Here is a 20,686-nt window from a genome sequence, read left to right as displayed (position 1 = left end):
TTCACTTCTGTTTTGGGGATCCTCAGCTTGCCAAAAGCGTTATTTCCACTTTTTAAATTGGAGATATCAGTATGTTAATGTAACCTGGGTCTCTAGCTAGCTTTCATTTCAGAATTCTTGATGGGTTTACAGAGCGATCCTTAAGCTTTTTAGTTCTTAATGTGTAATATTCTGTTAAGCATTTATATTGGCACCACCCCACACCCTTTGTAGCCGTCTTGAAAAGGCAGTATTCTTTTTAACGTTTTCATCTGAAATTGAGAGAAAAGACTCTATAAGAGATTTGGGTCAAAGAATCCTGGGGCTTCCGCGTTATCTGTAGGTCCAGGGAGTTCCTGAGCTTTTGAAACCCACTCATAACGCGCTTCCCGGGATGGAAAAGGCGCCTCTGGAGAGGAGCGCCACGCTGCGCGCCCGCCCCAGCGCGCTCTCCCCTCCTGCCCACAGCCACGTGGCGCCCACGGGCCGGCCACCCGCTGAGCCGCCGGCGCCGCTCTTCCTTCCGCAGGATTCACAGCAGGGTCCTCGGCCGCTGGATCCCTGTCTAGGGGAACCCGGAACCTCCCAGACATCGGCCACCAGGCCCAGGGCTCCGGCCCCGAACCCCAAAGGACAGAGAGCCCAGGCGACGCGAAGTGCCAGCCTTCCATTCGAGGGACGCCCGGCAGGTCCCGGAAGTTTTCCCCGGAGACAGATCTAGGCAACAGGTCCGAGGCGGGGCCGGGCAGAACCGAGCACGGCGGCGGCCGGTGAGTCAGGGCCGCCCGGCTCCCGGCCGGCCCTCCCAGCCAATGCCAGACCTGGGGATGTGCAGCCGGGCTGCTGACCGTCGGCCACTCAGGGCTCGCCGGGCCTGGAGAAAGGTGACATCATCGTAGCTGGGAGGTGTCCGAAGGGTGCACCAATGGGAGACAGGCGAAGAGGCTTGCTTTTTACAGCTCTTGGCCAATACTAACAAAGCAAAAGGGGGCCCGGTTGTCGGTATAGAACCAATGGAAAACAAGGAAGGGGCACGAGGCGGAGTTGCGAATCCTGTCACCAATTGGAGAGAGGGGGTGGTGCCCGGTTCTTGTCAAGAGCGGCCAACCAGCGAGAGGAGCGGACTTTGGGGGGCGGAGCCGTGAAGCCCTTCCCCAATCGCACGAGTGTAGGGGCGGGGCAGTCTTTGGAGTGTCCAATGAGGGAGGCAGCCGAAGCGGGCCTGTCAAGAGAAGGGGCTGGGGGCGGGGGGATGGTGAGTCGGGGATAAACACTCCGCGGCGGTGGCGGCTGCTGCTCTGTCAGGGTTCTGTCACGGTGTCGGTGGTGCCCAGCTCACTGACCCCCTCCCCCTCCCGGCGAGCGTGGTCGCCAGAGAGGCTCCTTCAGCCCTGCTCTGCTGGGTCCATAGCGGGGCGCGGGTGTCCGGCGGCGGCGGCGGCGAGCCCGTGGGCAGTGGGGGTTGGTCCCGTGGCTCCGGCCCCCGGTGCAGAATGGCGGCGGCGGTTCGGATGAACATCCAGATGCTGCTGGAGGCGGCCGACTATCTGGAGCGGCGAGAGAGAGGTGCACGGGGACGGGAGGGGTCCAGACTGAGCCGGGGCCGGGGGCCCTGAGGAGCTTGGCCGCGGGGTCGGGCGCCCGGCCGCTCCGGAGGTGGTTGGAGGAGCGGAGAGCGCGACCGCGAGCGCTCCCAACCCCTCTGGCTCTCTCCACTCGCGACTCCAAGAGAGGTCGCCGCTGCCCCCCAAAAACAATGAATGGGGGTGGAAAGGGGGCTGCTGCCCGCCGGGGTCCCGAGCGCTGCCCCCGCCGCACCTCAGCGCGGGTGGGATGCCCGCGGCCCCCTCAGCCGGTGTCCTCTGGTTTACTTCACCTGGGCTGGTCCCGGCAGGTCCCCCAAGAGGGTCGGCGCCCCGTCTCCCAGGCCAGGGAGCAGGGCGCCCCTGTCCCCGGGCTCGCGGTGCCGGTCCCGCACCTCCGCCTGAGGCTGGTCCCACTTCGCCGACACCAACCTGCTGGTCGTGGCCAGTGGGAATCCCCGGCTCCGTGAGCTTAGCCACTTGCCGTGTGTCTTTCTCAACAATGAGCAGCTGGAATCCTCCTTACACCTGCTCCGAACTGAGGACACTCACACAATTAAAGAAAAAATCATTGTTCTCAGAATTCCACCTTGCTCCGTTGAATAATTTCCACAATATTCTTTTAAAGATAAATAAATAAATGGACAAGGAAACACTGTGGAGGGGAGCGAGTATTAAATGTTCTGGGCTCATTCATTAACTGGATCCTCCGGTTTTCCAGAAGCTGAGCATGGTTATGCCTCCATGTTACCATACAATAACAAGGACAGAGATGCCTTAAAAAGGAGGAACAAATCCAAGAAGAACAGCAGCAGTAGCAGGTAATTTGGTAAATATTTCTCTTTCTTGTAGATTCTACTGTAGGGGATACAAACTGCAGAATGTAACTTGTGTGTTGTGTCTAACCCTGTAAATACATTAAGTGGTGATCAGGATTCAGTAATGCACACATGGGCTTAAGCCACTGGAGGAAGCAGCTCTTCGGTTTGAGTTGAGAGAACTGAAAAGGAAAGAAAAATAGAAATTGTTTTTCATTTCTTTACAAACTTTTTTAAAATTTAATTTTGCTTTTCTTCCCGTTTGGAACAAAAACCTGTGGAAACCACAAGTGAGATTAGCAATAGGTTCAGTATTTTGCCTTCAGAAGTTGCAGGTTCAGGGTATGCTTTCTATAATTCAGAATGCTGGATATTATTCCTTTACGTGGTGAAGATTTTATCAACAGATTTAAGGATCTGGCTTGGCATAGGTGGTAGGACTTTATATTTGACATGTAAATTATTTACAGTGGATTGGTAATCTAATTTGTCACGTCTGTTTATAATGGCAAAGAGGCATGATTGTGGTTAAAACCTACCTCTGGTGATGGAGGAACATATAATATTACGGTGATAATATGCTGCCACTTTGTCATGTTAGCCTCCTGGATCGTCTTTTAGTTTTTAAAAGCTGTGAATGTCGCTGGAGATGATCTGGTTAGTGGTTAGTGAAATCGCATATTAAAGTCCTAAGCCTGTTTCCTAGTACATATAAATAGCCCATCAATGTTACTGCCCTTTTCCCCCCTCTTTGCCTTTAAAATATTAGTTGGCTAGGAAACCTGTTTTATTGGATCCATTCAATTATACCCCTCAAGCCAGTAAATTGAAATCATTGACATTTCATCACTGATTTAGAGTCCTTATCCCTCCCTCCCCCTCGTGAACAACTCCCTGCTATTTGGGCAGCCCTGGTGGCTTTCACACAGACCACTCAACGCCAGGCAGCTCCCACTTAGGCCTGAAACTCACTGTTGCTGCTGCCTCCTCTGTCCTTTGTTCCCCCATTGTCCTTAGAGCTGGATGGGAGCAGCACACTTGTGCTGTGCTGTGGGATAAGAAGGCACATGGAGGATGAACCTGTTAGCTACCTGGTGGATTGTCCTTGTCCTCCCATCGTCCATTACCTCAAAGTGGTCGCCAGTGGTTCTGTGTGTGGATACTAAGGTCCTTTAAGAAGGGTGCTGATACCGACCCATGTTGTGCAGTGGGATAAAAGCAGTTAAGCTGTGTTGCATTCTGTTGCAGTATTAATTTTAAAAGATTTGGAAGAAATTTGAGGGCTTTCCATTTACTTTTTGGAAAAAGTGGAGTCCATTTTTGCTTTTATTCTTGTCCACTCATGAGTTAAGAGGAGTTGTCTACATTATTAGTTGAAGCTTAATACGTTAACACTTAATTTTCTTCCAAGTTTCACAGGAAGGTTGGGAGGGAGCAATGTTGAATGGTGAGGAGAGGAAAAGGAGATGGTATTGAAGAAAAATGGCTTGATCCCAAAAGGTAACTAGGAAAAAAAATGATAGTTGAGAATTTCAAGCCAAGAAATGAGTTTTTTCTCATTCTTCTCTTTAATAACCAGCATTATTCCAGGAGAAATGGCTGCAAATCCTGATTTTTGGAAAAGCTTTGTTTGGTTAATGAATTTGGTCAAAAACAGGAGGTTCTCCCAGTTGTCCATATACTGGAGTAATCATGAATGGTGTAAAATATTCACTGGTGGAAGGATTTCTGAGGGACCATGATTAAACATGGAGATGGCACCAAGCAAACATATGAGCAAGAGGAGGTAGTTTTATTTAAGTATCGTCACTTCCTGATGACCTGTCAGAGTGCTCTTATCTGAGGAGCAGGCTGTCTCAGCAGAGAGAGTGTTTTGACCTCTTGACTTGAAATCAGTCTTAGGTTTGAGGCCATGTGTTGTAAGAATCTTGACTGAGGAGAGGGCTGAGATAGATTATTGCTAGTTTACAATAACCCTTGGAAAAAACAGTTTATTTTTGTTCATTCAGGTTGAAACATTGTGCTGTTTGCTTGTACTCTGGGGGAGTACTATTCCTAAAAAATAGGATGTAGCCACGTATCAGACTTCTCAGGAATGGAAAGTCCAGCTTATTTAAAAGCTGCTTGTTGAAACCAACAGCAAAAAATGAAAGTGTGAATATTGACTTTTTTTTTGAATCATCCAAAAATTTACTGGATAACACAGTAAGATGGAATCATGTTGTCCTTCCTACTGATGTTTGAAATCAGTTACTGACTATTTAGAATTGAAGTCTGGAACCTTGAAAGGTGTGTTTTGTTAAATTAGTGAAGCAGGCCTTGGCACTCATATGAAAGAGGAAGTTGAAGACTTGTCACCCAGTTCTTTCAGACGGTATCTGTATAGCGACCTGACATGGGGAATCCTTGTAGCCTGACTTTTCCCATTTCTCAGGTACACTCAGTTTGGCTTTTTATCAGAGTATTTTTTTGTCTTTTTATCAGAGTATTTTTTAAAAGAAATTTATTTATTTGAGAGGCAGAGTTAGAGAGAGAGAAGGAGAGACAGACAGAGAGAGAGGATCTTCCATCTGTTGGCTCACTCCCCAAATGGCTGCACAACCGTGGCTGGGCCAAGGCCAAAGCCAGGAGCTTCTGCTAGGTCTCCCGTGTGGGTACAGGAGCCCAAGGACTTGGGCCATCCTCTGCTGCTTTCCCAGATACATTAGTAGGGAGCTGGATTGAAAGTGGAGTAGCTGGTTTTTGAACTGGCACCAATAAGGGATGCTGGTGCTGCGGGCTGCAGCTTTAACCCACTGAGCCACAGTGTAGGTCCCTTAGAGTGTGTGTATTTTTTTTTTTTAAAGAGTTATTTATTTGAAAGTCAGTTACAAAGAGGCAAAGGCAAAGAGAGACACCACCACCAACAACAACTTGGTTCACTTCCTAAATAGCCTTAATGGCTGGAGCTGGGCCTATCCTTTTTTTTTTTTTTTTTTTTTAAGATTTATTTTATTTATTTGAAAGAGTTACAGAGAGAGGTAGAGACAGAGAAAGAGATCTTCCATCCACTAGTTCACTCCCCAGATGTCTGCAATGGTCGGAGCTGCGCCGATCCGAAGCCAGGATCCAGGAACTTCTTCTGGGTCTCCCACACGGGTGCAAGGGCCCAAGGACTTGGGCCATCTTCTACTGCTTTCCCAGGCCCTAGCAGAGAGCTGGATCAGAAGAGGAGTAGCTGGGACTAGAACCCAGCGCCCATATGGGATGCCTTTGTTTCAGGCCAGGGCTTTAACCCACTGTGCCACAGTGCCGGCACCTGGGCCTATCCTAAACAAGGAACCAAGAGCCTCTTCTGGGTCTCCCACGGGGCCCAAGCACTTGGTTCATCTTCCACTGATTTCCCAGGCCATAACAGATAGCCGGATCTGAAGTAGAGCAACTGGGTCTCGAACCCGCGCTCGTTTGGGATGCCAGCACGGCAGGTGGCTGTTTTACCTGCTACACTATACAGCACCAGCCCCTAGAGCATGTTTTTAAATGTTGAAATTTGTCCTCTATCGGTGATTTATCAAATCCTCAATAATCATATGGAAAATATCTATGATTTAAGCTGTCTATGCATTTTTATAATGTTTTATTTAAATATATAAATGTTTGCCCATCATTGGAGGAGATCTCTGAACTGGTTACTTTTGAAAGATCTACTTTTTTGTTTTTAATGACTAACTTAGTCTCAGTAAGCCTAATGCACTTCAGCATTACGTTTAAGTCCCCCTTTAAAAAGTGCCATGTGTTCAACACTCTTTAAGTGATGAAGTGAAATGTATAGAATCTAAAACTCCAATTAAAGTTTGAAAGGAGTTATGTTTCCTATGGAGTTTATTAAGAAATCTATCTTAGGGCTTTCAAATTTTATACAAATATATGTTAATATGTCTATCAGCCTATCTGTTTCTCTTCAAAGAATCAAGACAGTTTTGGTAAGAGTTCCCTGTGAGTTGTTATTTTTCTACTGCCTTGTCAACCTATTTACCTTCCTGTCTTTGACCTACTTGAAATGGTTCTTGTCTGCCATTCTGTAGGGAAATCTCGAGCAGCTGTTGTTGTATACTTTCATCCACTTAAAAAATCTCTCAGACTTTGAACTTACTATTCCCAGTTAAAGCTAAAATGCCACGTGCTTTAAAACCAAAGGTTTTCAGTTCTTGTTAATTATGGTATGTTGCTGACAATGGAAGGAAATGCAACAGAAGAACATACACTTGGGATAGCCAAGCAAATCAATTCAAAGTTTTTATGTTATCCAACTTTGAGGTCCACATGAAATTTCCCTAGGAAACACAGACTCTAAAATACTATCATAAATACTATCATTATTTTATCCTTTGTTGGTACTTCTGAATAAAAATTGATTTCCCAAGCGCCTTATGGAGGAGATATTTAATGCAGGGTTTCATTTTTAGACCACACTTCACATACATGTATATATACACATGTGTATGCACACACATGCACCCCATCCCTGGCCTCTGGTGTGAGTGAACTTGGTGGTGGTGTCCCCTGATGTGACTGCTGTGAGACTTTATCTTCTCCGACCAGTAAGGTACCAATTATGGCCCTATAGAATTCATGTCCTGAGTCAGAGAGTGAATTCCTGAACTGGTTAAATTCCAGAGCATTTCCATAAGAAAGGTCAGAATTCAGCTCCATTATATTCAGCTAGAAGATTCCTTATGTTTATAACTTGACAGGGAGGAGTGATGTAAGAGGGTTGCTAAAGGGGCCACATTGACTGGCTTCTGGTGACTTTGTGGAAACCTGTCCATGAAGTCTTAGACCAGACCTTATCTTCAAGGTCGGCTATAAACATACTAATGATGTGATTTCATATCCACCACACCTTGCATCCTGGGCTCTCTAATCACTTTTATAGTTGTTACTTCATTGATCCATACTTGTTCAGTAGACTGTTGGCAATTATTTTTATTCCCATTTTACAGAGGAGTTAACCAAAGTCAGGATGGTAAATATATATTTAATTTATATAAATGTATTTATATAAATACACAAATATATATTTGTATAAATTAAATATATATATATTTCTTCTAATCATTGGCAAAGGTGGACTTCAGCTCTCATCCTAATGTCTCCTTTAACCAGCCTATCCTCTATTTTTTGAGCTCAGTGTTGGAAACCCCTTCCTAAAATCATGTGGTAGCTACTCAACAGTAGCATGTTTCGGGAGATTGTATTTAATAATACAGTTACTTCAGGGAGTTGAAAACTGGAGGGAGGTTGTTTTACTGTTTAAAACTGTATCCATATAGTCAACGTAAAATTCTGGTGTAGGCTACCCCTGGGGAAAAACTGCAGGGGATGGGGTAAGGGTGCCACCTCTACTGTTCTACTCTTAGCCTGAAGAAAGATTTGTGGTATTATATAACCCAAATTCACATTGTGTGGTGCAGCTGTTTCTCTCTTCGTATAAATAGACCCTTTATTTCCTTTCTTAAAAAGGATTACTTTTTCACTAGGGAATGCATGTCTCTTAGTTTGTCACTTCTCTCTGAACTCTATTTTAGATATTTATATTGATATCACTCCTCCAATGGACTAATTTCTTTAGTAGAGCCCAGTGAATTTTTCTCCTTTTCTTCATCTTCTACCAGTTTTGGAGAGAATGAAGTTAAAATAATCGTGTTGGTGTTGAAATAGCTCTTTCATGAGAATCTTACTCTTTTCTTATTGTTTCCTCTTTCAGGTCAACTCACAATGAAATGGAGAAGAATAGGTGAGTCGGGGTTTTGGAGGTGGAGTGTGGGGTGTTCTGATGCATTCCCTGTTAGTTAAGTGGAGGCTTATTCATTCTTTTGGACCCTTCCCCCTGGTCATACCAGGTGTTAGAGCCCTCTAAGCAGCATGGCTCCAAATTTCCTTAGGTAGATGAAGAATTTGCCAGTTCCAAAACCACACATCCAGCCCTCACCCTCCAGCCCACTCCTGAGGAATGCTTTTGTGGGACTGTTCCACAGACCGAAGTGTTTTAGGTCATAGGCAACGCTTCCATAAATGCTGTTTTGGAAAAATTACATGCCACGGAATAAAATTGGCAGTGCTGTCTTAAATAATGTATACACATACAGAGGTGTGTACATAGACATACGTGTGTGTGTGTGTGTGTGTGTGTATTTGCTTCTGAATGAAGAGTCTCAAAATTAGGTCAGATGTGTGTATGCCAGAAACCGGAGATGGTGACTGACTAGAGGAGGCCACCAGCTTCACTGGGCTTCATCTTGCCACAAGGCTGAGCTGAATCTCTCTTCCCTAGATTGCTTCTTGTTGCTTATTTTGATCTTTGTTTTCCAGATCAAATTGCCCTTCTTTTGATGATGTAGCTTAGTGGTTCTCATTTCTGGTTGTGCATTAGAATTGCTTGCAAAGTTTTTACTTTGTTGTAAAAATATTTTATGTTAAATACATTTTACATGTATACTTGTATGTATTTTGGTACACAAGGAGCAAATGTTTAATTCTGCTGATTTCGTTAAATAAAAATTTTTCTTATACAAAATTTTAAAAATATGAAAGTAAGGCAGATAATATAATCAATTCCTGTGCATCCATCACCCAGCATCAATATTTACCAACATTTTGCCAATCTTAACTAGACAAAGCCATCATCTCTATGGTATATTTGAAAGGAAATCTTCTATTTATGGTAAAGATCTTTTTAAAAAATATACATAATCACTTGCTTTCATCATGCTGAAAATCAATTAAACAATTCTTTAATGGAGCTTTAAAAAGAAAGAGAAATCCAGTGTGTGAATCTTACCCTTAGCCGTTCTGATTTAATTGCTTTGGGTTGAGACGCTGCACTAGTAGGCTTCAAAAGCTCTCCAGGTGATCCTCATGTGCAGCCAGGGCTGAAAACCACTGAGCAAGCCTCATTGTGGTCTCTGAGCTCCCATCAATTTGAAATGCGGGCCACCTATTCAAATTGAGTGGCTTTCTCAGCGCCCTGAGTGAAGAACAAGTAATGATGGCTCTGTAAATAATATGTGGATATTTCCTGCAAGCCCTCCTTGATTAAAGGAGCCCCAGTCTCAGAGTCAGGATGCGAATGTTTATGCTTCATCAGTGAAAGGGCAGACCAGACCCTTACCAAGCAGGTGGAATCCTGGAGGAGGGTGAATGAGCGTTAACTTTGCTCCACTGCGGAGCTGCATATGTGCGTGTGATGGTGAGTGTGCCTCACTGCACAAGTGCTCCTTCTTCCCATTTCTCCTTCTTCCATGTTAACCCCTGTGATTGTGACGGACCACATTTTTTAAAAAAGATTTATTTATTTATTTATTTATTTTTATTTTTATTTTTTTATTTTTTTTTTATTTTTTGACAGGCAGAGTGGACAGTGAGAGAGAGAGAGAGAGAGAGAAAGGTCTTCCTTTGCCGTTGGTTCACCCTCCAATGGCCGCCGCGGCCGGCGCGCTGCGGCGGGCGCACCGCGCTGATCCGATGGCAGGAGCCAGGAGCCAGGTGCTTTTCCTGGTCTCCCATGGGGTGCAGGGCCCAAGCACTTGGGCCATCCTCCACTGCACTCCCTGGCCACAGCAGAGGGCTGGCCTGGAAGAGGGGCAACCGGGACAGAATCCGGCGCCCCGACCGGGACTAGAACCCGGTGTGCCGGCGCCGCTAGGCGGAGGATTAGCCTAGTGAGCCGCGGCGCCGGCCTATTTATTTATTTGAAAGTCAGAGTTACAGAAAGAGGGAGAGACAGAGAGAGAGAGAGCTCTTCCTTATGCTGCTTCATTCCCCAGATGGCTGCAACGGCCAGGGCTGGGCCTGGCTGAAGCCAGGAGCTTCTTCTGGGTCTCCCAGATGGATGCAGGGCCCGAGGACTTGGGCCATCTTCTGCTTTTCTAAGGCCATTAACAGGGAGCCAGATTGAAAGTGGAGCAGTCAGGACACAAAATGGCACCCATATGGGATGCTGACGTCGCAGGCGGCGACTTTACCTGCTACACCACGAGCCCCAGCTGACTACATTGTAATTCAGAGCATTTTTTTTAAAGATTTATTTATTTATTTATTTATTTATTTTAAAGTCAGAATTACACAGAGAGAGAAGGAGAGGCAGAGAGAGAGAGAGATCTTCCATCTGTTGGTTCACTCCCCATTTGACCACAACAGCCAGAGCTGTGCTGATCCAAAGCCGGGAGCCAGGAGCTTCTTCCAGATCTCCCATGTGGGTGCAGGGGCCCAAGGACTTGGGCCATTTTCCACTGCTTTCCCAGGCCATAGCAGAGAGCTTGATCAGAAATGGAGCAGCCGGGACTTGAACCAGCACCCACGTGGGATGCCAGCACCACAGGCGGCGGCTTTACCCGTTACACCACGGTGCTGGCCCCGCAGAGCATCTTTATTCTTTAGGGATTTACATATCACGAACTAGAAGCTCCACGGTGTCTCTTTTTAAGGGGGTGGGTAGTCAAGTGTGGCTTTTCTTCCTCATCTGTACATTTTCTCCCTTCTCCCTATTTTGGCAGTGAACTGGGTAAACAGAATAGTCTGTTAGAAAGTCTGCTAGTTCTTGTCCCCTCTAACCTTTTAGTTGGGTATTTAGTCTTTTTATTATTATTATTATTTAAAGATTTATTTATTTGAAAGAGTTACACAGAGAGAGGAGAGGCAAAGAGAGAGTGAGAGAGAGAGATAGAGAAGTCTTCCACCCACTGGTTCACTCCCCAGATGGCCGCTACAGCCAGAGCTGCGCTGATCCGAAGCCAGGAGCCAGGAGCTTCTTCCGGGTCTCCCATGTGGGTGCAGGGGCCCAATGACTTGGGCCATCTTCTATTGCTTTCCCAGGCCATAGCAGAGAGCTGGATCGGAAGTGGAGCAGCTGGGACTTGAACCGGCGCCCATATGGGATGCTGGCACTTCAGGCCAGGGCGTTAACCCACTGAGCCACAGCACCGGCTCCTAGTCTTTTTTATTATTAAAGTTTCATCCCTTCTAGTAAAGGCTTTTAGGCTTACCATAGCTTTTTGCCTTTTACCCCTGCAAGAATCCTACAGAATGGCAAGTGTGTCATTTATTTTAGGAACTTTAGCATGTTCATTTTCTGCCTACTGTGGCCCAAGGACTTTTGCTTGGTACTGGGTCCTAAAAAAATTCATAAGGCTACTGGCATTTGGCCTAGCAGTTAGGATGCCTACATCTCATGTCTCTGACTCCTGATTCCAGGTTCCTGCTGATGTTCTCTCTGGGAGACAGTGGTGATGGCTCAAGCAGCTAGATCCCTGCCACCCACGTGGGAGACCTGGATTGAGTCCCCAGCTCCCAGCTGCAATGCTGGTCGCTGGAGGCATTTGGAGAACAAACCAGCTAATGGGAGCTCTTTCTCCGCCTCTGAAATGAATTGTTAACATTTTAAAAAATGTGTTCATTGGGAGTATTAAATCAACAGGTCTCTATCCCAGAGAATTGTCCAGTTTTTCTACTGAGAAAGTTGCAGAGACAGTTTCAGTTAGTATACTAAGTAAGAGAGTTATACACAGGACTCTGTGGAGGCAAAATCTCTAGAAAAACGAATTTGAGGTCACCATTAGGTAAACTAGTTATCACTCAGATTGCTTCCGTATGACCAGTCAGATTTGACTTGTTGGAGGGTTAGCTATCTAGTTTCTTTTTCTTTCTTTTTTTGGAATTTAGTCTCTTAAGGTCTTAATAATTCCATCTCTAATCTAATGAAAGAAGGAGGACTTGATTTACTTGATGAGCCAAGCACTGATGGCTTCAGCTCAGTGGTGGAGCTTAGGTTGCTGCTCTCACATCCCATACTAGTACAGGGACTTAAGAATTTTAGGGTTTGGGGGTCAGTTCAACACTACCTTGTGGTCTCTGGCTTGGGTAGTTGAATCCTAGAAAAGAGAAGCACTCTTCTGATTGCTACTACACTTAAGCCATTTTTTAAAAGATTTATTTGAAATTTTTTTTAAATTTATTTGACAGAGTTAGACAGAGAGAGAGAGAGAGAGAGAGAGAGAGAGAGAGAGGTCTTCCGTTGGTTCACCCCACAAGTGGCCACTACTGCCGGAGCTACGCCGATCTGAAGCCAGGAGCCAGGTGCTTCTTCCCAGTCCCCCATGTGGGTGCAGGGACCCAAGCACTTGGGCCATCCTCCACTGCCTTCCTGGGCCACAGCAGAGAGCTGGACTGGAAGAGGAGCAGCTGGGACTAGAACCCGGCGCCCATATGGGATGTCAGCGCCACAGGCGGAGGATTAACCAAGTGAGCCATGGCGCTGGCCTAAAGATTTATTTATTTATTTGACAGAGCTACAGAGAGGCAGGGGGGGGGGGCCTTCCATCCACCAGTTCACTCCCCAAATGGCCATAACGGCCGAAGCTGAGCTGATCCAAAGTGAGGAGCCAGGAGCTTCTTCTGGGTCTCCCACACAGGTGCAGGTGCGCCAAGCATTTGGCCCATCTTCTACTGTAGACTTAAGCCATTTTTTAAACCTTAAAAGATCGTATAAAAATTGCCATAGCTCTCAGAAAAATAAAAAAAGGTAACTTAGGAAAAGTACTCTTAAGAATGAGATTTTTTTTTTCTCTTTGATATTGCAGAGTCGAGTATACTTGGGTTAGTTTTTTAAAACAAACTTTTGCTGTGGCATGTTGGAGTGTCTAGATAATTAATGTTACCCTGGGTTATCAGGACTCTGTGTCAGGATATTATACTCAACACTACCACTTCTGAGTACCTTGGAATCGGTGGGAAGCTGAAAGAAAAAATGTCTAGAGTGATGGTGATAATATTTTCCACTGAACAAAGCAGGTGTCTGTTGAGCACCTCAGGTGCTGTGTGGTGGGTACGGGGAGTACTGAGCCTAGTGAGACCAAGTGCCTGCCCTGGAGGAGCTCAGGTCCAGAGGGCTCTGACAGTTGGCACGTGGTGCTGTTCTGCATTTTAACTGATTTCTGAGTCTAGCCTCCTAAGGAAACACTTTGATGTTTGTGCATGGTTTTTCTTTCTTTTTAAAATGTTTAACAGAGAATCAGAAAGATAGAGTCAGAGACAGAGTGAGCTCCTATCTACTGGTTTGCTCCCCATATGCTTACAATATGTGGCTGGCCTGAGGCTGAACTGGAAGCCAGGAATGCAGTCCAGGTCTCCTGCGTGGGTGGTAGGAACCCAATTACCTGAACCATCATTGCTGCCTCCCAGGGTCTGCATTTAAAGGAAGCCGGAGACAGGAGCCAGAAGTGGGCACTGAACCCAGGCACTCGTGTTGGACCTGGGCACCTTAGTCTTACCTGTTAGTCCATCTGATCCTTCTTTCTCTTTTAAAACTTAGCTTGTAATTTTGAGAACTATATGTAGAAAATAATACTAAAAAATTATGTCACCTGTAATTCTAGCAGCCATAGAAAATGAATGTAACTTTGAAATCTATATTTCCAGTTGTTTTGGGAAATAATTTTAAACATACAGTTTAGTGTAGAAAAATTAGGAAGTTCAAAAAACAAAAAGCACTCTTTTTGGGGATTGCCCAGTGTTACATCATATTGGATGCATTAAAATTCTTATAACCAATATCCTATTTTAAGTTCTTCTCAGTGTTTCTTAATATAAACAATTGTTTAAGCTACCATATAGATAAATCTCTGTCCAACATCATAATTATTTCCTTAGAGTAAATTTATAGCTGTGGAGTTAATGGTAGACAGGTTTTTACTGCTTTTTGATGTTGATTGCTGGGATGCCCACCGGTGGATTACATACAATGTTTTCTTTATACCTTTGAGTTTGATGAGTAAAAAAAACATAAAACACAGCAGCTTGTTTTAGTTTGCATTTCTTCTATCACTATCACAGTTGAATAATTTTCATGTTTTTGTGTATGTGTGTTTTGCCTGTTAAATAACCTTTGCCCAATTTTCTACTAAGGAGTTTATTTTTTAATTTTTTAAAGATTTATTTATTTATTTGAAAGTCAGAGTTACACAGAGAGAGAAGGAGAGGCAGAGAGAGAGGTCTTCCATCCAATAGTTCACTCCCCAATTGGCCACAATGGCTGGAGCTGCGTTGATCCGAAGCCAGGAGCTTCTTCCGGGTCTTCCACGTGGGTGCAGGTGCCCAAAGACTTGGGCCATATTCCACTGCTCTCCCAGGCCATAGCAGAGAGCCGGATCAGAAGTGGAGGAGCCAGTTCGAGACCTGGCGTCCATATGGGATGCTGGTGCTTCAGGCCAGGGCTTTAACCCACTATGCCACAGCGCCGTCCCTAAGAAGTTTATTTTTAAAAGACTTCATGATACAAAGGATATCAATGAAAGATACTGCTCCTTTTAATTTTTTTAAAGATTTATTTATTTGAGAGGCAGAGTTACAAACAAGAGAGGGAGAGACAGAGAGAGGTCTTCCATCTGCTGGTCTTTCCCCAAATTGCTGCAACTGCCAGAGCTGGGCTGATCTGAAGCCAGGAGCCAGGAGTTTCTTCTGGGTCTCCCCCATGGGTACAGGGACCCATGTACTTGGGCCATCTTCTGTTGTTTTCCCAGGCCATTAATAGGGAGCTGGATGGGAAGTGGAGCAGCTGGAACTCAAACCAGCACCCATATGGGATGCACCACAGACAGAAGTTTAACCAGCTGTGCCACAGTGCTAACCCCATCTCTTAATTTTTTTATGATTTATCTTATTTATTTGAAAGGCAGAAGGAGACACACACACACACACACACACACACACACAGTGGGGGTGGGGTGGGGCAGAGAGATCTTCCATCCTCTGGTTCACTCCCCAAATGGCCGCAATGGCTGGGGCTGGGCCAGGTGAAGGCCAGGAAGTAGGAACTCCATTTGTGCCTCCCATATGTATTTGGGACACCTTCTGCTGCTTTCCTAGGCACATTAACAGGCAGCTGAATTAGAAATGGAACAGCCACAGTTCAAACCAATGCTCATATGGGGTGCCAGCATCAACATGGGTGGCAGCTTAACCTGCTGCACCACAATGCCTGTACCACAATGCCGGCCCCTTACTGCCCCTTTTTCTATCACACAATTGTGCAGTTTATCATCTGCCTTTATGAAATCAGTTTTCTATCAGTGGTTTTTAATTAAAGATTTATTTATTTGAGACTGTTGTAATCCATTGATTCATGTGTTCATCCTGTGCAATAAACAGTTTTTTTTTTAAGTAACTGTATCTTTTAATTCCATTTTTTGTGAATTTTTTAAATTATTTTTGTTTTGAAAGAGTAACAAAAAGGAGGACACAAAGACAGACAGAGAGAGCTTCCATCATCTGGTTCATCCCCCAAGTGCCCACATCTAGGACTGAGCCAGGCAAAAGCCAGATGCTGGGAATTCCATATAGGTCTCCCATATGGGTGGCAGAGGACCAAGTGCTTGAGCCATCATATCTGCTTCCTAGAGGCATCAGTAGTAAGCTTATTTGGAAGCAGGGTAGCTGGGACTCAAACCAGGCACTCCCAACATGCTTCACCACCATGCCCACCCCTACAGTGCTTTAATCATTGAGTTTTCTCATGTGTTTCAGGATCTAATAAAACAGATCTCTCCTCTTTCTTCAGTTCACCTTCCTGTTTGATTTTTCCACACTCTTGCCTGTTTTCATTAATTTATATTTTTGGACAAATTTTACAATCAGTTTGTCAAGTCCATGACTCCCAAACTCTTTTGTGATTTTAATAATTGAAAGTGGGAAGGGACAGCACTGTGGCTCACTGGGTTAATCCTCCCCCTGTGGTACCGGCATCTCATATGGGCACCGGGTTCTAGTCCCAGTTGCTCCTCTTCCAGTCCAGCTCTCTGCTGTGGCCTGGGAAGGCAGTGGAGGATGGCCCAAATGCTTGGGCGCCTGTGCCCGCATGGGAGACCAGGAGGAAACACCTGGCTCCTGGCTTCGGATCGGCGTAGCTCTGGACGTAGCGGCCATTTGGGGGGTGAACTAACGGAAGGAAGACCTTTCTCTCTCTCTCTCTCTCTCTCTCTCTCTCTCACTGTCTATCTGTCAAATCAAAAAAAAAAAGTGGGAGCAGGCATTTGGTGCACCTGTTAAGATGCCTCTTGGGATGCCTGCCTCCCATAACAGAGTGCCTGGTTCAAGTCCTGGCTCTGCTTCCAGTTCAGCTTCCTGCTAGGTCCATCCTGGGAAGGCAGCAGATGATGGCTCAAGTACTTGAGTCCCTGCCACCCACATGGGAGACCCAGATTGAGCTCCTGACTCCTGGCTTCAACCTGGTCTAGCCCTGGCTATTATAGGTATTTGGAGTGAAGCAGCAAATATAAGATTTCTGTCTCTTTCTCTGCCTTTCAAATACAATGAAAAATAAAGTTTTTAAAAATTTAAATTGAATAATTCAGTATAAATCAACCTAAAAAGTGTTCACACTTATTATACGTTTATAACCAGGATTTGGTATGTATCTTCATTTATTCAGATCTCTTTTTTATCTCCAAGCAAAGGTTTTTGTAGTGTTTTCATATAGGTCTTGCATTATAAAAGCACTCCTGGGCACATAGATTTTTAGATTACTATTGGTGTCCTCATGTAGGATACTAATAGATTATTGTTGGAATATGGGAACTATGTTCATCTTTGTTATATGTCCTTTATTGATGATGATTCTGCTTTTCCTTTTCATTGGGGATTCCTTTAGTTTACATGCTTTTCAATAAGCCCTTCAGCAAATGGGGGCTGAGTGAACCCATGGAAACTGCAGCCGATAGGTCAGGAGTCAGGTGCTGGAATGGGCTTTTTGGAAAGAAGGCTCTGGCATCTCCTTTAACAGTGGACACCATTTTTCTGGAACGGTACATATGCAGGCCTTGCTGGAACGAGGCAGATGGTCTAGAAAGATGACTTCTGCCAGAGTCTTCTGACCCTGTGACAACAGATCTGTGTGTGTGCTCTGTAGGGGAGGCTCCACAGCCTGCTCTGAGCTGTCGTTAGTTCCATTTGGTCAAACAGGATTTCAACGGCATCGGGTCCTGCGTGAGAAACCATTTCAGTCAGGGCTCTTTTGGCAGAATATTCTCATGGATTGGAGGTCCCTAGGGTTGTTCCTTTGGGGTTTTGACTTTTCAAATGACCCGAGACCTCGTATCAGAAGGGCTGGGGCCTGACTTTTGCCTGGGGCCTGAGTTGCGGTCTGCATTGCACCACTCTTGACTGCTGCTACACTCCCTTGACCACAGTCAGGTTTCACTCTAGGATGTCGTAACAAATCCGCATTCGTTGCCTCATGAGGTGAGGACACAGCCTGGTTATTACAAAGGTGGGATGGAGGGATCACTGTGCAAATCCAGTCTCTGCTGATGATTTGGAGGAGCAGCCGGATTTGTACCACTAGCATCTATCTTCCCTGTACGCACTTGGGCAGATGGCACCTGCCCTCTGGAGGACTTGGAGCACAGACATAAGCTCATTCTCTGACCAATTTCCAAGCCCCTGCCTGGAGCACTGAGGGTAGAACTTGACTTTTTGTCATAGATATTAATAGTCAAAGGGTAGGATAGAACCAGCAAGTACTAATGATATATACGTAATATTTTTTAAAATTGAGGTCTGGGAAGGAAATATTAATGAGATTATATTTATGTATTTCATACTTCAATAAAGAAATCTTGTATCTTCCAAATGTTGCCACTGCAAATAGCTATTTATGCATTATTCACTGAGTACATTATATTGTCTGTAAGTATTTATCAGCACAGTTGTGAGAAACCTTCAAAGTCTTCTGGGGTTCCAATTAACTTGGTAATGATGATGCACTTGCCAATTGCTTGTAAAGGGATCACTTCAGAAAAAAGGAGGAAAGTGCTGCTTTATTTCCCCCTGTTGAAGCTTGAGTTTTAGTTTTCACCTGGATTTTTTTGTTAAGCCAAATAAGGTTTTGTTCTCAACTCAAAATCTCTTGTGACCCTATTCACTGCTAGGAAGTAATTTCTGACCTCTTACTAAGATTTGTTTCTTCCTATTCTGTACTAAATACCCCCTTTTTCTTACTGTGCAACTTACTCATAACCATATCTGAAATTATTTTTTTATTATACCTGTGGTTATTCTGTAGGATTTATGATCCTATTTAATTGGCAAGGTCTGTGCCCACACCAAGGTAGGAATCAAAATGGTGAAACCTCAGGGTTGAATAGGCAGCTCTTCTTTGGCTGATACTCTCAGGCCTATTTTTAAAGAAAAACTAGTACTCAGTAAGGTCAAATGTATCACTTAGAGACTCAGATGATCAAAAATCCAGGTTCTGTTCTTAAATCAGTGCCCATAGATGTATCATTATTTCTAGACTCCAATGGACTGATAAGAAATAGAAGTCTTAGTCCCTTCTATTATTTGGTAATGAAAGAAACAGAAGAGTTAGATACATAAGAGGGCCCAGTTTATGAATGAATGAATCAGTGAATGCAACCCATTTGGAAAGGAAAAGAAGGTTATGATAGGCCATGAAAGCCTGAAAAGCTTTGTGGACAAGCTCAGTGAAGCAGAACGTTTGTGGTGAGAGGAAAGAAAGAACATGTTTGGTAGAGGACAAAGGAAAGCCTATTACTGTAGAACTTTAGGTAGGAACTGATTATTGTGGTTTGAAGATAGCTCAGATAAAATTTTCTGTAATTATTTATTCCCATATTTGAACAATGCAACAAAATTGTAAGTATCTCAAAGGCAGGGTCTCAGTCTTAGAAAACATCCCCCCACCCTAGAAAACACAGCACATAGTAATCCTTTGAGAAATCCAAGTGGAATCAATGAATAAACGAACCAAGTGTGTGTTTCAAGATCTCCACCTGTGACCTAATTACTTCCTGCCATCCTGGGTGCTCCTTCCTGGCTACCGTCTTGTATGCTCTGCCCCAACCCCATAATTCTTTTTTGTGTTGTATATGCTTCACTATGAAAGTCTGAGGGACAGAATAATTTCAGTTACACCTTCAATAAAGAAAAGTAATCAGTGACTAACAGAGCTTCCCTCAAACACACAAACGCACCCATATGCACACATACTCACGCCTCATTTGATATCAATCCCAGTCTTGACTACATCCAAATCCAAAGAACTTCAGGATGGCATAGTAAATCCAGGAGCTGCTGTCTGCTCCTAGCACCGTCTTCCCAGCTTACTCTTTGTGGAATCTGTGCCACAGTTCACGGATCTTCCAGCCTAAGAGAGACCTGGATAGAAGCAAAGAGGCTTGAGTCTGGAGACAGAAATAGGAAGAGCTGCCCTCAGAATTGTCTAAGGGCATTCTGGTTGGCCTTGGTGCCCGCTGGCAGTGCCACAGCCCTGGTGGTGGTGGTGGGGTGCCTCAAGCAACCCCGGAGCCTTCTTCATGAATAACTTCCTTCTCTCAGATATTGAGTTTTTCATAATTCATGACTGACAAGACTTTGGGGAAACTAACAACAGAACTCTATCTGAATACATTTTTATTTAAACTTTTAATCTATTTGGGATTTATTTTGAATGTTAACCTCCCTACTCCCTTGCCATTTTCTGAATAATCCAGTCTTTCCCCAGAGATTTGCAGTGTTATCTCCATTATGTGCTAAATTCATATCTATTCTGAGGTCTGTTTCTGGGGATTTTTATTCTGCTCACTTGATTTGTCTGCCTCTTCCTGCATTAGTGCTACACTTGTTTTTAATTATTGAAGCTTTATAATACAATTTAATATCTAGTACAGGGCAGTCCTCCTCATTATTCTTCCTTTTCAAGAACTTTGGCAGCATCTCACACATTTATTCTCCTAGATGAAGTTTAGACTAATTTCCCAACATTAAAAAGAATACTGTTGGAATTTTTTTTTTCCTTGGAATTGTGTTAAATTTGTAGACAAACTTAGGAAACATTGACATTTTGACTTGGAGGATTCCCATCCAGGAATGTGTTGTTTTTCCCTTTACTCAGACTTTTGTGTCTTTCAGTAGTGTTTTATAGCTTTCTTCTCACAGATCCTTCCCCAACTGTTTTAAGTTTACGCCTAAATATGCTGTTCTTTTTTCCTTCTATTGCACGTCAGATAGTTTAAGTTCTCTGGGTATGCTTAGATTTCCCAGGACAATACTCATACATATTTGCCCCTAGTTTTATTTCCCTTTGACCACTGCAGTAGAGATGGAGGGAGGAGGCCCAGGCACTCCAGAGCACTTGTTCGTGGAGTAAGTTGGAAGTGAAGCAGATATTTCCCCTGCAACCTTGGAACCCTTCCTGCCTCTGCTTCTTCAGGATATGCGTGGCCGTGAAAGAATCTTTCCTTTTCCATTTATTAA

At 44.5% G+C, this 20,686-nt stretch overlaps 1 protein-coding gene across 3 annotated transcripts in view; it reads left to right on the top strand.

The window, feature by feature from the left end:
- Positions 1-508: 508 nt before the first annotated feature.
- MXD1 (MAX dimerization protein 1) overlaps positions 509-20,686 on the top strand; it is a 31,997-nt gene continuing 11,819 nt past the window's right edge. Inside the window, exons 1-3 of one of the 3 annotated variants that reach the window (XM_089326335.1) lie at positions 509-749; positions 2,284-2,383; positions 8,127-8,156. In XM_089326335.1, the coding sequence (XP_089182461.1) occupies positions 2,307-2,383; positions 8,127-8,156 (107 nt within the window). In that variant the 5' untranslated portion in view covers positions 509-749; positions 2,284-2,306. Of the gene's footprint in view, positions 750-1,100; positions 1,546-2,283; positions 2,384-8,126; positions 8,157-20,686 lie in introns of those variants that run through there. The other 2 variants (XM_002709818.6, XR_016229313.1) reach the window with 2 other exon arrangements.

The sequence above is a fragment of the Oryctolagus cuniculus genome, chromosome 2 (assembly GCF_051225735.1).
Source record: "Oryctolagus cuniculus isolate XC-2025 breed Fujian yellow rabbit chromosome 2, ASM5122573v1, whole genome shotgun sequence".
In the NCBI taxonomy this organism is placed as follows: Eukaryota; Metazoa; Chordata; class Mammalia; order Lagomorpha; family Leporidae; genus Oryctolagus; species Oryctolagus cuniculus.
This window is presented reverse-complemented; position numbering and strand designations above follow the sequence as displayed.